Source organism: Solanum tuberosum, unplaced genomic scaffold (genome assembly GCF_000226075.1).
Source record: "Solanum tuberosum cultivar DM 1-3 516 R44 unplaced genomic scaffold, SolTub_3.0 scf00048, whole genome shotgun sequence".
In the NCBI taxonomy this organism is placed as follows: Eukaryota; Viridiplantae; Streptophyta; class Magnoliopsida; order Solanales; family Solanaceae; genus Solanum; species Solanum tuberosum.
The window spans coordinates 120,212-134,692 of NW_006238976.1; the positions used below are offsets into that span (position 1 = coordinate 120,212).

Here is a 14,481-nt window from a genome sequence, read left to right on the forward strand (position 1 = left end):
AGTAATTTAAGTCATTCTAACTATTTTTCGTTTTGAATGGATTGTTGTCACTTTTTTCACATTTTAAATGAATTGTTTCTTTTATTTTTGTGTATGGTTAATAACCGAATAACCGAACCAAACCAAACCGAAACCGATAATCACCAAACCGATAAATGTATATTGTATTTGGTTTGGTTTGGTTTTGATAATTTTAAAACCGATCAAGTTGGTTTGGTTTTGGTTTTGACCAATAACCGTTCCAAACCAACCCGTGAACACCCCTATTTAGAAGTAAAGTCATAATACAGTTAAATCTTATTAAATTAATACTCGGTAATTAATAATTTCTCTAAGATAAAAAATAAAATTGATTCCAATTTGAGCCAATGGAAAAAATCACCCATTTCGATAAGATAATATATTTTCAGAAGACCTCTATATAAATAATGGTCCCAACAGAAAGTTTCGGTGTTGTCTTTTCGAACTACACCATAAAATTGTGAAAAGTTCTAGATGTGATAAGTGTTTCCTTACGCGTAACTGGTTGCATATGTATTGTATCATCTTCAACTTCATCATCAACATTGTTTTTTCGATGGTATCTACAATTTCTTCTAAGTAATGGACCTTTGAACATATATCACTTTCATCTGGATAATCCAAAAGGTTACTGACGTCAATTTTTTGCGGTAATCGAGATCATTAATCATGACCTCAAGTTCATGAATGACGTTTTCACAAAACACTCTTTAAATTAATAAGTATTAATTTATCGATTAAATAAAATATCTACAAAATAATAATATTTAATGGTCCCACATATATTAATTTAGTGAGGTTTAATTTTACTATATAACAACGTTAATACTCCCTCTGTCCCTAATTAGTTGTCAATTTTTCCTCTTTTTTAGTTGTCCCTAATTACTTGTCCATTTTGACAAATCAAGTAAGGACAATATTTTTTTACCTATTGCACCCTCAATTAATTAATTTGAAAAAGGTAGAACTTCTTGAAAACCTTAAGTTTTAAATTCATCTACTTCATAATTAACAGGAATAAAATGATAAACTCACTATGTCAATAATTGTTTTCTTAATAGGTGTGTCAATTCAAAACTGGACAAGTAATTAGGAACGAAGAGGGTAGAATTACATTGTTTTTTAATTAATGCATTGATACCTTACAATTATTCCTCGATCTATCCATCTTTATCACACTGCAATATACTCAACGAAAAGAATAGTAATGACATCCATACTTTTGACTTTTACACAATATTGGATACATCTAATTTTGCATATTCATATGCTCCATAAATTCTTAAATTAATTCATGTGCCCCATAAAAAGGGGAGTAATAATATCTATAAAAATAGATATAATGATATGTTATTGTATTTGACAAATGTGAAACATACCTTATTTATATATATACATCTCACTAAGTGATGTTTAACTTCTCCCATCGATATTTGATTATTTTTTTATTTTTTTTGCTACGATTAATATAGTTTGATAAGCTTCAATATGGAGTCCATTTTTTCATGAAAACCAAGGCACATCTAATTGCATTGTAGAGTTATACCAACTCATGGTCAATTCAAATGATTTTTCTTCCATGAATTTTTAAGTAAACAAATTATGCAAATATATGTTAGGCAATTATATAGTAATACTTAACAATGTAGAAATTTATAAAGTAAATACAAGATATTTGAAAGTGCACGAAAATAAGCATTTTTGCAGAAACCCAAAATCACAAAATACATTACATGGAGGAAGGGACGAAAGATTGAAATTAAAGATGAAGCAGGCATCTCAAGGATTTGCCATCGAGAAGCAATTGAATAGCTTCATTGATCTTCTCAAATGGCAGTCTGTGAGTAATAAACTCGTCTAATTTCACCACCTGATCATAGACAATTGAAAAGTCAGTAATTTTAAATTAATAAGAAAAAGTGAAAAATACGATACAAGTAAGTAAAATGAACGTAGGTACCCCAGCCATGCATTGTTTAGCAAAAAGAGGGAGTTGGGATTTTCCTTTGAAGTCACCAAAGACAGAAGCCACAATCCTTCGGCCATCGAACAGTTCCATTGGATGGAGTGATAACAATCTTGGTGTCGGATGAATTCCTAAAACTATTGCCATGCCCCATCCCTGTACGTAATGTAACGTAACGTAACTCACATGTTTGTTTGTTTTCATCCGACGACAATCTCTATTTATATAGAAGAAGAAGAAGAAAAAAATACTATTACTTACATCATGTGTGCATAAAAATGCCTCTCGGAGAACTTCCATATTTCCAGCACACTCAAAGCTATAATGCACGCCTCCCTCAGTCATTTCCCTTATTTTCTGCACCCAAATTCAATGCATCATTCATTCATGTGATTGATTATGAACCATTAAAAATTACAGTCATGGAGTTTGTCACTCTTTCTGACCTCATGGACGGGCACATCGATTTCTTTGGGATTGATGAAGTCAGTAATTCCAATTGCTTCACCTTAATTAATAGTAATTAGGAGGGAGTATATATCATTATTTGTCTAATCCTTAACTTATAAATTAGTAATTAAGATCATACATTTATGATTTTTGCGGAAACGTTTACCTTTAATACGTTTTTCAGGGTTAATATCCACTCCTATGATCTTCGATGCGCCTCTGGTTCGTGCCCCTTCAACAACCTGCGGCAAATTGAAATTTTGAACAAATTAATTCTTGTGCTCAACTAGTCAATTAAAGGACCTTTTACCCTTAATCCATGAAAGAGGAAAAAGAATACTAAAACTATGATTAGAGAATTATTTTAGTAATAGAAATATATTGTTGACTTTAGGAAGTAAAATAAACTACTACTATGTGCTTAGCTTGTTCCATAAATTGGCTACCGCAAAAAATCGAAAAGTCAATAAAAGAGGTACATTTATTAGTAATAAATAAAAATGATCCACCTAGCTAGCTACTTTCCTATCTTGAACCCCTATATATGTTATGTATATCTTGTGGTAAGGGGAAAGGAGAAAGGTAGTTAGTAGCAAGATTTGTCAATACACCTACCTCGCGGTGTCCTAGCTACCATGTGAGGGTATTTAATTAATTAATTGATGGAGACAACATCAACGCCTTTAGGCGCAGTTATTAATTAAATTAAAATTAATGTGACTTCAAACCTATTTAAATAATAATTTTAATTTTGACATGATTAATGAGTATTAGGAACTTACGGCCAAACCGACAGCTCCTAATCCAAAGACTGCCACCGTTTCCCCTGTTTGAACGTCAGCCGTGTTCCACGCAGCCCCTAGACCTGCATCAATTATTTATATGGATATCCCATTTAATAATTTCTATGCCCTACTTGCCTTGTAATGAAACAAGTTGAGCCACAAAAGTAGGCCCAAATACTCTTAGCAATTAATATTATGTTTCATCATGTAGCTTTTTACTTGTTTTTGTATAATAGCATTAAATATGTTTTTTTGTTGTAATTTACCATCTTACGTAAATAAAATTATACTCATACTACTAGTTGTTTTAATTTGCAATAAAAATATATTTTCATTCTTACTCGTTAGTTTAAGATATCAAGATAAAAACATATACTTTTACCTTAATATTAATTACTTGTATTTTAAAAAAATTAAAATTAAACATCAATTAATATGTATATTATGTTAAAATATGCATGTTAATTTTAAGGGCGTGCAAAGTTCAAATATCAATTTATGTAGAAATATATATATATTATTTTATTTTGATACTACTAATAGATATGAATAACCCTTACTAAAAAATGTGAGACAGATTATATTTGGGTTATAAAGATATATAAGAAAAGAGAATTAATTACCAGTGGATACGCCGCAGCTAAGCAAGGTCATCTTGTCAAGTGGGGCATGAGGATCAATTTTGACTAAGCAAGCATAATCAACAACAGTATAGTCGCTAAATGTTGAAGTATTAAGAAAATGATAAATGGGTATCCCATCCTTGTTCCTGAACCTGCACTTTCCGTCGCTGTCCATCACACTTTTGAAGGGATTGACGCGGAACTTGCCACACAAGTTGGTTTTCTTTGATGATTTGCAATAAATGCAGTCTCCGCATTCTCCATTGAAAATCGGTACTACGTGATCTCCCTCTTTCATGTCAATCACACCTTCTCCCACGCTCTCCACCACTCTGTATATGTATATGTATATGTTTCTTAACAATTGTAAAACAAAACATTAATATACAGTAGTATTGTTCAACTTACCCCGACGCTTCATGTCCCAGAATTCGAGGGTAAGCTCGTTGAGCTTCGCTCTTTACCAACAAATTAAATTAAATTAAATTAGATCATTCATCAATCACAATAATCAAAACTTGATTTATATACCTCGCCTTTCCAAGCACTGAGATCCGTATGGCAGATGGAAGTAAAGAGGATCTTAATTCGGACCTCCATTTTCTGAGGTGGATCGACCTGCACTTGTTCTACCACCAAGGGCTGCCCCGGACCATACGCTACAGCAGCTGCAACAATAATAATTTATTAATTTCTACAGAAGAACAAGAACAAATTTATTACTCCACAAAACTCACCTCTGCAAGTGATGACCTTGCCCTTGGAAGCCATGTCTTCAATTTTGGGGGCTTTCTTTCCTAGTCAATTTCTACAAAAATCACTAGTGCAGGGGGCATTATTTATAGTGGTACAACAAAACCTTGTGGTCAAACTAATTAATAGCAATACATCTACATATCCATAAATTCAATTCATTCTCATCCCTCTATGACGTGTTTTTAAAAAAATATATTACACTTGTCACTGCAAATAAAAGGGATATTAAATAGTAATATTATTTCCTCTATTCCATATTAAGTAAAATATTAAAAAAATAATTATAAGTTAAATTATTCAAAATTGAGATTTTTTCTTTTTTTGATATTTATCCTCCATTTGATGGATTTCTTAACTACTTTACCTATTTTAGAAGAATAGCTCAAAACTAATCCAAAGGACAAAGTAAAAAAAAGTAATTTTCAATGTACTATTTAGCCCCTTCCTTCCTTGTGCCCTAATTCCCATATTTCTTATTTCGACAAACTGTAAAATGCAAATATATGTATTACTCAAATGAATTTTGATTTTTTTTTGGCAGGGAGCCTTTTTTCTTGCTTTTATGAGGTGCAATTTTAAATTTGTTTTTACAAGGTGCGAATTTAAATTAGTTATCAAATAATTTTTTAAGAATAGTTAATTCAAGATTGAAGCAATTATTTAATTTGAATATAGTTTTTTTTTGTTTTTTTTTTTTTGAATATAGATTCACCAAATCTTGAACATTCTGGAAGAGGTGCAATATTATTATTATTATAGCCGTGGGACTTTATTCCTTTTACTAACTAGCATCTTTTAGATTTTTTAAAACATTACAATTATATTACTTTTATTAATATTCTAAATATGTAAAATCTATTTGAAAGTCGTATAAGAAAATCGATGCGCAAATTCACGTAGAAAACCAGATACATTGACTTTCGTACCTTAAGAGTTTAGACCAAGACACTTTTTGCGATGAAGAAGTATTATATGAGCCTCTCAATAATTCTAGTGATAATATTTTTGATTGAATATATTTATTTATTATATATACAGATGTCTTTATTTACATGTTCAATCTTCTGCAGATGATTACTTCATCAAACTAAAACCGTAATCGACAGATAGAACAACAAATGAACAAAATATCATTAGACTATAGATCTTGACAATTAATAAGTTAATGAAAAATGCATCAAGCATACTGATACTACTATTATTGTTTCTGGAACGGTAAAATATCATTGTACGTGTTTGAAGATAATCTCAAATTACCTCTTTCAAAGACACTGTACTGTGATACACCTAATTCAACAGGTCATGGGATTTATATGTCACTCTCATCCCCAAATTGTAATTTTAAAAAAAATGTAGGGAAGGAAAACAATAACAATAAAAAGAAAGAAAAGAAAAGGGAAAACACTTTTTAAGGAAACAAATGATCCCGTATTACATGGGAAAATTAAGTGTTTAACAAACATATACTAGTTAATTAGTCATTATAGTTATAGTTTTAGATAATTACTACTCGTGATCAATATTCAGTGATAATAGAGTTGGGATTTCTAGTTTGTATAATTTAGAATTTGTATAACTTTTGTAAATGTAATTTTACATAATATAATTTGTATAAATGTTTAAAGTTCAAATGTTTGTATATATTTGTATAAATTTGTTATTTTGAGTTTATACAAAAATAGCTCAATTATACAAATATATCGTAAAATTATATAAACTCACCAGATAATTATATATACAAACAAGATAACTTAAACTGTAGCTACAACCCGCCGTAAATATGCAAACTAAAGCTATGGAGCATAATTAAATTTATTGTAGTTAGTATTTGCGAAAATTCCCTGAACAACAACCGTATCTAATTTGAGTTTGAGACATGAAACAATTATCTGGTATTAACTTATTTAAAAAATTAACTGACCAGCAAGAATGATTTGAAATCTACTGTTTGTTAACAAGCCTAAATAAGTTTTATTTTGTTATTCTTCTAATGTTATCAAATCTTAATCCCCAAGAACACAAGACTTAATAAGTGTAATTAAACTCCAAATTATTATTATTATTATTTTAATAACGATGATAATATATAGAGTTTGCTAAGAGGCAAAGTCGTTAAACAACAAAACCATTGAAAAGTCCCACAACACTTTTTAAAAATAAAAATAAAAAATCAATAGAAGATAATCATTTAAAAATTTGATGAGCAGTGACACATTTAAAATGAATTATTTAATTAAGTGCGTCGTTATCTATCTTTTACATCCAATGCCTTCCATTCCTACGCACATAATCTCCTCCATGTGTAAGTTTAGACTATTAGCAGACGTTGACTTGATCCTGGCTGTTGCTTCATGTGCTCACCATATTTAATACTAGTATTTTAAAATTAAAATATCCCACCGCCCGTGACTCCTTTTTTATCATTTGTTACCCTGCTTCTATTTTAATATGTTTTAAACTGGCATTAATTTTGTGCAGACATCGGAAAAAATATTACGCAATCAAATAGTTTATAAAGTAATTTTACACTAGAAAAATTAATTGGTGATGACCTGAAAAAAATGATTATGTATGTCAAATAAAATTATTAGTTAGAGGTGGATTTAATTAATTTAATTTTTTCTTCATGGGGTCTAGACTTAGTATGTGACTAGTTTAATTAAACATGTATCGACCAATTGTTGGAGATAGAGAAGCGTGGACTAAATTCTTTATGTTAAAGGGATTATTAGCTTTTGGTGTGGTAGAGAAATGAATCAGTAATTATGATCAGCAGAAAGAAGGGTTCACATTTACTTACCATAAAGCAACGAAGATTGTATATATAATGTGAACATGCATGCATGTGCTAGACTAGTAAATTACTACTGTATTATTTTTGTTTAAAAAAGGTTGACCCTAGTTTTGACGTTTACAGACAACTAGAAAAGCTAATGTGGATGGAGAAAGTGGTAAATAGCAATTACCCAAAACACATGCGCTGACTCCATTCAACTACTGCCCCTTCGCGGACATATCCGATTTTAAAAAACCACCTCAGAGACAAATTAAAATATCATAAGTGGAATTTAAAATATACCCTTTGGAACAATATTGGAATATTTCATAATATAATTTCACTTATAAATTTAATGTGTTTTGACTTTTGACGATTAAACACCTACCCTCCACCCCTGCCTGTACTATACTACTATTATGGAGTCAGCTTGGTCAATATTTATTTTTTCTGGTTTCCACTTAACGGATTCTTCCAAGTTGAAGAAGAGAAGGGAGAATAAAACACTCCAATAGTTATCTATTGTAGCATATGGTTGAAATAGAATTACCCTATTTTTCTTTTTAACTTTTTCCTTCTTCACTATCTACACAAGTTGCGTTGAGAAAACCAAACAAACTAACAAAAAAAGGTAGATATTCTCATTATTAGTCAAAGCCACATGCATGTTTTCAGATAAAGTTTAGTTTTTGGTAAGCCACATTTATATAATAACCAGTTTGTTTAATTATCTAATGTCGATAAAAGTTTTAACATTCTTTATTAATATGTATATTTATTATCGCTAATAAAAATTATTTTTATTGTACTAGTCTTTTGTGGTTGACTTGAGCCAGCTCTAATTTGGGTTTTAGGGAGCTTCAAAAGTCTACTCATTGCTTTGTAGCCCACAGGCCCAATTACCATTTTAACACAAAAGTACATGCCTTTATTTGGTTAGACAAAACTACTAGTACTAATGTTTTCGCATTTATTCTAGTATAAAAAAAATATGGAAATAATGTTTACTTCACTAAAATTAAAAGATTAGACCTAGTAATACACCATCCTTTCTCTAATAGAGCTAAGTTTAAGTGGACATCATCCGATAGTGATTTTAAACACAAGTTACGTTGCAGAAGAGATTAATTATAGAGTAAATGGAATGTGTTGATTTGGGGGTAGTGACATGATGGGCGGTGGAACTTGCTAAAGATGATGAAACCTGCAAGTTGACAGAGTAAACTTGATGAAACGTACAGCCAAGTGCCAAGGACCAAGTCTTTCTTTCTCTTAAAAAATTGTTTACATATTCTTTTCTTTTAGATCCAAGTTATTGCTCAATTTTAACTCTTTTATTTAACATCCAATTTTGTTCGGACCAACTACTAACTTAGCCTTCCTGTATATGGATTTTTTTTTTAAAAAAAGAAGCAAAATTTTATCAGTTTTGTTGTCGTTCACCAATATGCTTGTAAAAAGTCCGTCTCATATCCTATAACTAGCGTTTTCTTAACCTTTTTTATGCACTATAGTAGCTATGACAATGTATACAAGTCTCAGAGTTTTATTATTAAATATAAGTCGTGGGGGTTCATGTACATCCACAAATATAAAGTCCAGATTTTTTAAATTAGAAATAAATAGAGACCTCAAAAAGCATGCATATATATCGAATAATCTCTATTATGTGCTATAATTTTAAAACTTTGGATTGTCGCAACAATCTACCTATAGATGCCCAAGCCAATGGTATAGAAATTTTGACTATATATACCTCCCAAATTGTGATGAGCACTAAACTGATTGACTAAAGTTTATTTTTTTTTTTATCGGAAGGAACAATTAAAAAGCATATATAGATGACTAAAACAAAAGCTGCTCCCTGAAAATATTGAATAAGTTACTAATGATGAAACATGGGTTGATACATAATATATGCATATTAATTGATATTGTTACAGAGAGAGAAGAGAGTAGACAATCAACACGTACAAATATTAGGTACAAATTAAAAGATGAATTCTCGCTCTTACTCTAAGGAAAATAAAGCATGAGAAGTGGTGTTTCTACTACTAGAAAGACTCCAGGAATCGGAAAATCCAGTTTTGCCGCATTTAGCAACAGTTGTGACATTCTCAATGAACTCTTGTGTTGTAGTCTCTTGTGACAAAATCTCCAATAGTTGTTTGGGAGTTATGACCAATTTCACTTTCCAAAAACGGCTCCTCTTCTTCTTCTTGCTATTACTGTTGTTGTAGCGATACAATGCTTCTGACCTTCCCTGGCTATCGAAAGACATTCTATAGGGTAGATTTTGAATTTGAGGAACGCTGTTTGATCTTACATGTCCTATTTCTATATTAATATTACTGCTCTCTTGTTTGTTGAGCGGCAGTAGATAATATGAGTCTCCTGCTAATAGTACTTGTGCTGCTGGTAGTGGCTTCCAGAAAAGATCATGGCTTCTAAATATTCCATGCCCCGGAAATTCTTCTGCAATGAATTCCACTGTAACGGGAGCAACGAATTCCATGATTCCACCCGTGGATGTTACTACTTTCACCATCATATCTTCATTTCCTCCAAACAAGCAATTCCCCATTTCTTAACTACTTATAATAATTAATGTTGATAATAGAACATATATATAGATGGATGGTCTTGCATATGTCGTCGGTGGAACTCGCTTTTCTTGATCCCAGATAAAGAAGAAACAAATGCGTTTGTGTATGAATAGTAAGTGCATGCGTTATGCTTAGAGATTAATTAATTAATGAGGGCCCAATCCCATATCTCCATGTTTTCAGTCAAATCCCTATTAGATTATTTGCCTTTCACTTTTTCTCTTTAGTTAGAGTTTAGACAGACAAAGGGAAATGAAAATGGGACCGGACAAACTCTTCTTTTTCTAATAATTTGTTAAAGTTAAAGTGGCAAATGACGGAAAGTACGCATTTCCGCGCGCACCCAAATTATGAGAAAATATGTTATGTATTAAAAAAAGAAAAAGAGAGTTGCACTAAATTGATGCAACAACAACCTAAAATAATCTAATTATACATACATATGGAAGGCTTTTAGGATTTTCAACAAGAATTGATCTTATATTATACAATATAATTTGTTGACTAAGGAGGTTTGGCGGCCCTACAACTACAAAATCTTTTCAATATTAAATTAGTTGTGATGTGCTTATGTAGACATAATATAATTGTTTTGAGAAAAGGACGTAGTTAATAATTCTCCAATTGAAAATTTAGACATACCTAGCAAGAGATTTGATGATCATTAAAATTAAGACGTGAAGGGATGAAGTGGGAAATGACAGCCTGTTTTTGACTCTCTTCTCATTTGGATGTCCATGGGCCCATTTTTTATTTGCTATAGCCCATAACCTAATATAAAGACAGCAAGCCCACAAGTACTTCATTCATATTGGGCCAATATTATATAGTGGACTCCAATGTGGGGTTTCTAACGAAACTTTACTGTTGAAATCACTTTTAGTATTTTCTGTGAAGAGGTAAACGTTTAATTAATTAAGATAAGATGGATACCTTTCTTTAACAAAGCAACAATCTAACTTTGAAAGAGAATCTTCTCTCATTTCAGCAATTGGTCCCTAGAGATGTAAAATCACAATTATCATGTTCATTCACTAATAATTGCAAACTTTTCTCTCTAAAGCACCTTTTTAATTTAAATAAATACTAAGATGTAAATTAACATAGAAATTAAAGCAGTCTGATAATGAAACAGTAATGTTAAAAGGTGATTTGGTACACATACGTACATTTTATTACATGTTCTTTTTACTAATTATTCTTTCTTTGGAATAAATATCGATCATTACTGATGTTAGATGTAATAAAATAACATAAAGTAGGAAAATGTCAGTTGATATCTGATTGAGGTTAAAATTACACAGACCAATGCTTCTTTGGCTATCTAATTCACAGAAGAAGAAAGAAAATTAGAAAGGGGGATAAACGGACACTAGAAAGAAAAGAGGAAATCATGTACGTACGTAAAGCTATAACGTGAAATAGAAGTAACAAGTGTAGGACAAACGTAACATTAAATTGGTGTTGCAACTCATCTATCTGAACGTAATAAGTTGCCAAATAGAAGTTCCTTGGCAATTATTGATATTAAAATACTACTCTAATATATTATATATGTTGCTTGTCAAGCAAATTAAAAAACATTACTAAGTTAATTTCCTCATGGGAGTACTTTTTTTCTTTTTCTATTGTGTACATGAATAATGTTATCACATCGTAATTATATAAAGGAGAAAATTTTGGTTTACGAATTAGGGACGTCATCAAGTTGTAAGTTAAAAATTAGTAAGTATAGCATGGGTGAATAGTGTAATGCATATATAGAATTTTATAAGTCCAACTCCAACTAACCAACTACAACTACCGGCCACTAAGTAGTTATTATTTAATAGTGAATTCATGAGATTAAGAGGTAAGTAGTTGCGTCGTCAATTTATTAAGGCCGGGCCTCATCATTAAAGAAAGGAATTGAGGAATAATATATGAACATCATAATTAGGACTAAGACTCACTACTTGATCATAACGGAATTTATTTATATACTATTAGTATATATTGTGTGTTGTGTTGCCTTAGCTTATTCATCATCCATCCACTTACAAATCATCATGGTTCAACACAAACACTAGCTCTCTACTCTAATCATCACACTCCCTCTCTCTCCAAAAAATATTCTTCACCTTTCTCTAATCTTTATGTATGACGCTCTTTCAATTTTTCTTCCTCAAATTAAGAAAATCAAAACGTCATACTAGGGAACATATCAAACAAAATAATTATTTTTAAAAAAAAATTCATGGATCAATTAAGCTACGTATCAGTTAAATATTAAAATGAGTTGAGTTGAGCAGGTTAATTAGTATGAGTTAAGTAGTTAAATAGGCCGCATCCACGCACACTTAAATGGGTTGAGTATTTACCAAAAAAAAGAAAAGGGTTGAGTGAGTCACATTGTCATGGATTAATTTTAATTGGCTCCTTTAAAAATGAGCTCTCTGGAAGGTAATATATATATATATATATAATAAATAAATACTTGGGACTTGGGAAAAAGGAACAAAACAAGTTGAACATGGTGGTAGGAAAAAAAGGATTGTTGATGATGGGATACAGTACTCATGAGAGAGTCAAAACAGATAGAAGAGAAAAGTGAGGTAAAACATCAATTCAAATGACAACAACTTTAAACCAGCAAATGGCTGGGCAGTTAAACTGTTTTAAACCCATGTTAATTGTAATTAATATGTTCTTGCAACACCTTTTCTATATGCTTCTTCTTGTACTAACATCTTTTGATCATGAAACATTATAGGGCGAGTCATCTAATTAATTGCCCTAACATTTTAAAGGAGGTTAGGCTTAAATATATGTCCCCCTCCATTTGGTTATATCCCTTTTTAACTTCTATCCCGTTGCCATGCAGAATTCTCATGAAAGGGTGTCAATTGTTGTGTCTATCATCACTGGAGTCTGGAGTCTGCGGCCATGAATGGATTTTGATAAAAAAAAACAGAAACAAAATTGTAATTAATAGATTTTATTTTTCTTTTTAGTTTGTTAAAAGAAACGGTACAACCAGGGATGGATCTAGCCTTATGGGTGGGGTGCCGCGGCACCCAGTGACCTCAGTTAAAACTTTGTATATATATGTGTATAAGTATGAAAAGTTGAATAAATAGTAGATCTGCCACCCAGTGACCAATACGTTGAATGGTGTATTCATGCCTAAATTTCGTAAACGGTCACATGATTATGATTTTTTTAATTATCATAATCTCTGTCATACACACACACATATATTACAGAAAATGTACAAATCTTTCATTATATATAGTAAAAAGAAAAATCACAATTATTTAAGAATATCCAACCTTCCGATGTATATGATAGTTTTTCACCCTATATTTTAACATTTTAAGAAAAAATCTAATAAAATATATACTCAATTTAAAAAAGACCAACTTCGGCCTGACCCAATTTTAAAACTTTCCAGTGAGTGATAATCCACCAAATTTTAAGCTGGGTGTTTTCATGTGATCTGTTGTCTTAAAATTTAAAGAGGACTTTTCTACTTTTAAGAAAATATCCTATTGCATGTTGACTTAAATGACAAAAAAATCAGTTGATTTATGAATACATGTTTTCAATCCGTCCGTTTCATATTAATTGTCCATTTATCCAACACATATTACTAAAAATAATTATTCCAGATATATAATTGTCAAATTACAAATTTAAGATAAAATTGATAAATTTTTTCTCATTTTACTTTTACATTTAATTATTTTTAAAGTATAAACAAATTTCAAGAAAATTTCTTAAGAAACAAAATAAATAAAACTATATCCTTGTTATTTATAATTTGTATAGGACAGAGAAATATATTGGACTCAAAGTGAATAACAAATAAATGCGTGTGTCACAATGTCATCGTTGCTGGTGGACATAATACTAGAGGGCTAGGAGAAGAAAGACGAATAAATGATTACATCTTTATGAAAGTTACAAATTTAACAGTACTATAGTATTTTATAGAGTTATGTATAAGATATTAGAATAATGAAGTGGTTGGAATTGTGAGAAGGACAAGACACGTAACAACCTTCAATTTTTAGCTAATATATTAGAATTAAACATTCCACTTGGCTAATACATTCGTTTTAGTCTGTCTTAATTCAATACTCTTGAATGATAGAATAGATGTACCTCTTCAATAAATGATTTAATACTCTTGAATGATAGTTAAAATTTTCACGTAAAAGTGAAAGTGAAGACGGAGTAATTTTTGTGTCATGTGCTATTTGAAACTTTGAAACATCATGTGTGAAGTTAGATTAGGTTCAAACATTATATATTTGAAGTTGTTGGAGAGTTTAAAATTTGACAAGTTTTATCCCAATTATAAAGTGACAGATGAAATGATGATGCAGTGTTAATTTTAGTCTAATGTGTGATGGCTAATTTCTTGGGAGTGAAAGTGCAATGGCTCCGAACCGACACCCTCTTTCTGAGGTCGTTTGGTATGAGAGATTAAAATAAATAGTGATGGAATACAATT

The 14,481-nt window shown here is 30.8% G+C and overlaps 2 protein-coding genes across 2 annotated transcripts; both read right to left on the reverse strand.

Annotated features, from left to right (window-relative positions):
- Positions 1 to 1,636: 1,636 nt before the first annotated feature.
- Positions 1,637 to 4,734, reverse strand: LOC102585018 (alcohol dehydrogenase-like 4). The gene is made up of 10 exons (XM_006343707.2): positions 4,583 to 4,734; positions 4,377 to 4,513; positions 4,254 to 4,303; positions 3,846 to 4,177; positions 3,220 to 3,302; positions 2,604 to 2,679; positions 2,434 to 2,495; positions 2,249 to 2,344; positions 1,982 to 2,143; positions 1,637 to 1,891 (listed from the first exon to the last, which is right to left on the reverse strand). Exons 1-10 carry the CDS (start codon positions 4,614 to 4,616, stop codon positions 1,781 to 1,783), a joined length of 1,143 nt encoding a protein of 380 aa, XP_006343769.1. The 5' UTR covers positions 4,617 to 4,734; the 3' UTR covers positions 1,637 to 1,780.
- A 4,529-nt stretch (positions 4,735 to 9,263) lies between these two features.
- Positions 9,264 to 10,056, reverse strand: LOC107059974 (uncharacterized). The gene has a single exon (XM_015307111.1). The coding sequence runs from the start codon at positions 9,959 to 9,961 to the stop codon at positions 9,389 to 9,391; it is 573 nt and encodes a 190-aa protein (XP_015162597.1). The 5' UTR covers positions 9,962 to 10,056; the 3' UTR covers positions 9,264 to 9,388.
- Positions 10,057 to 14,481: the final 4,425 nt, after the last annotated feature.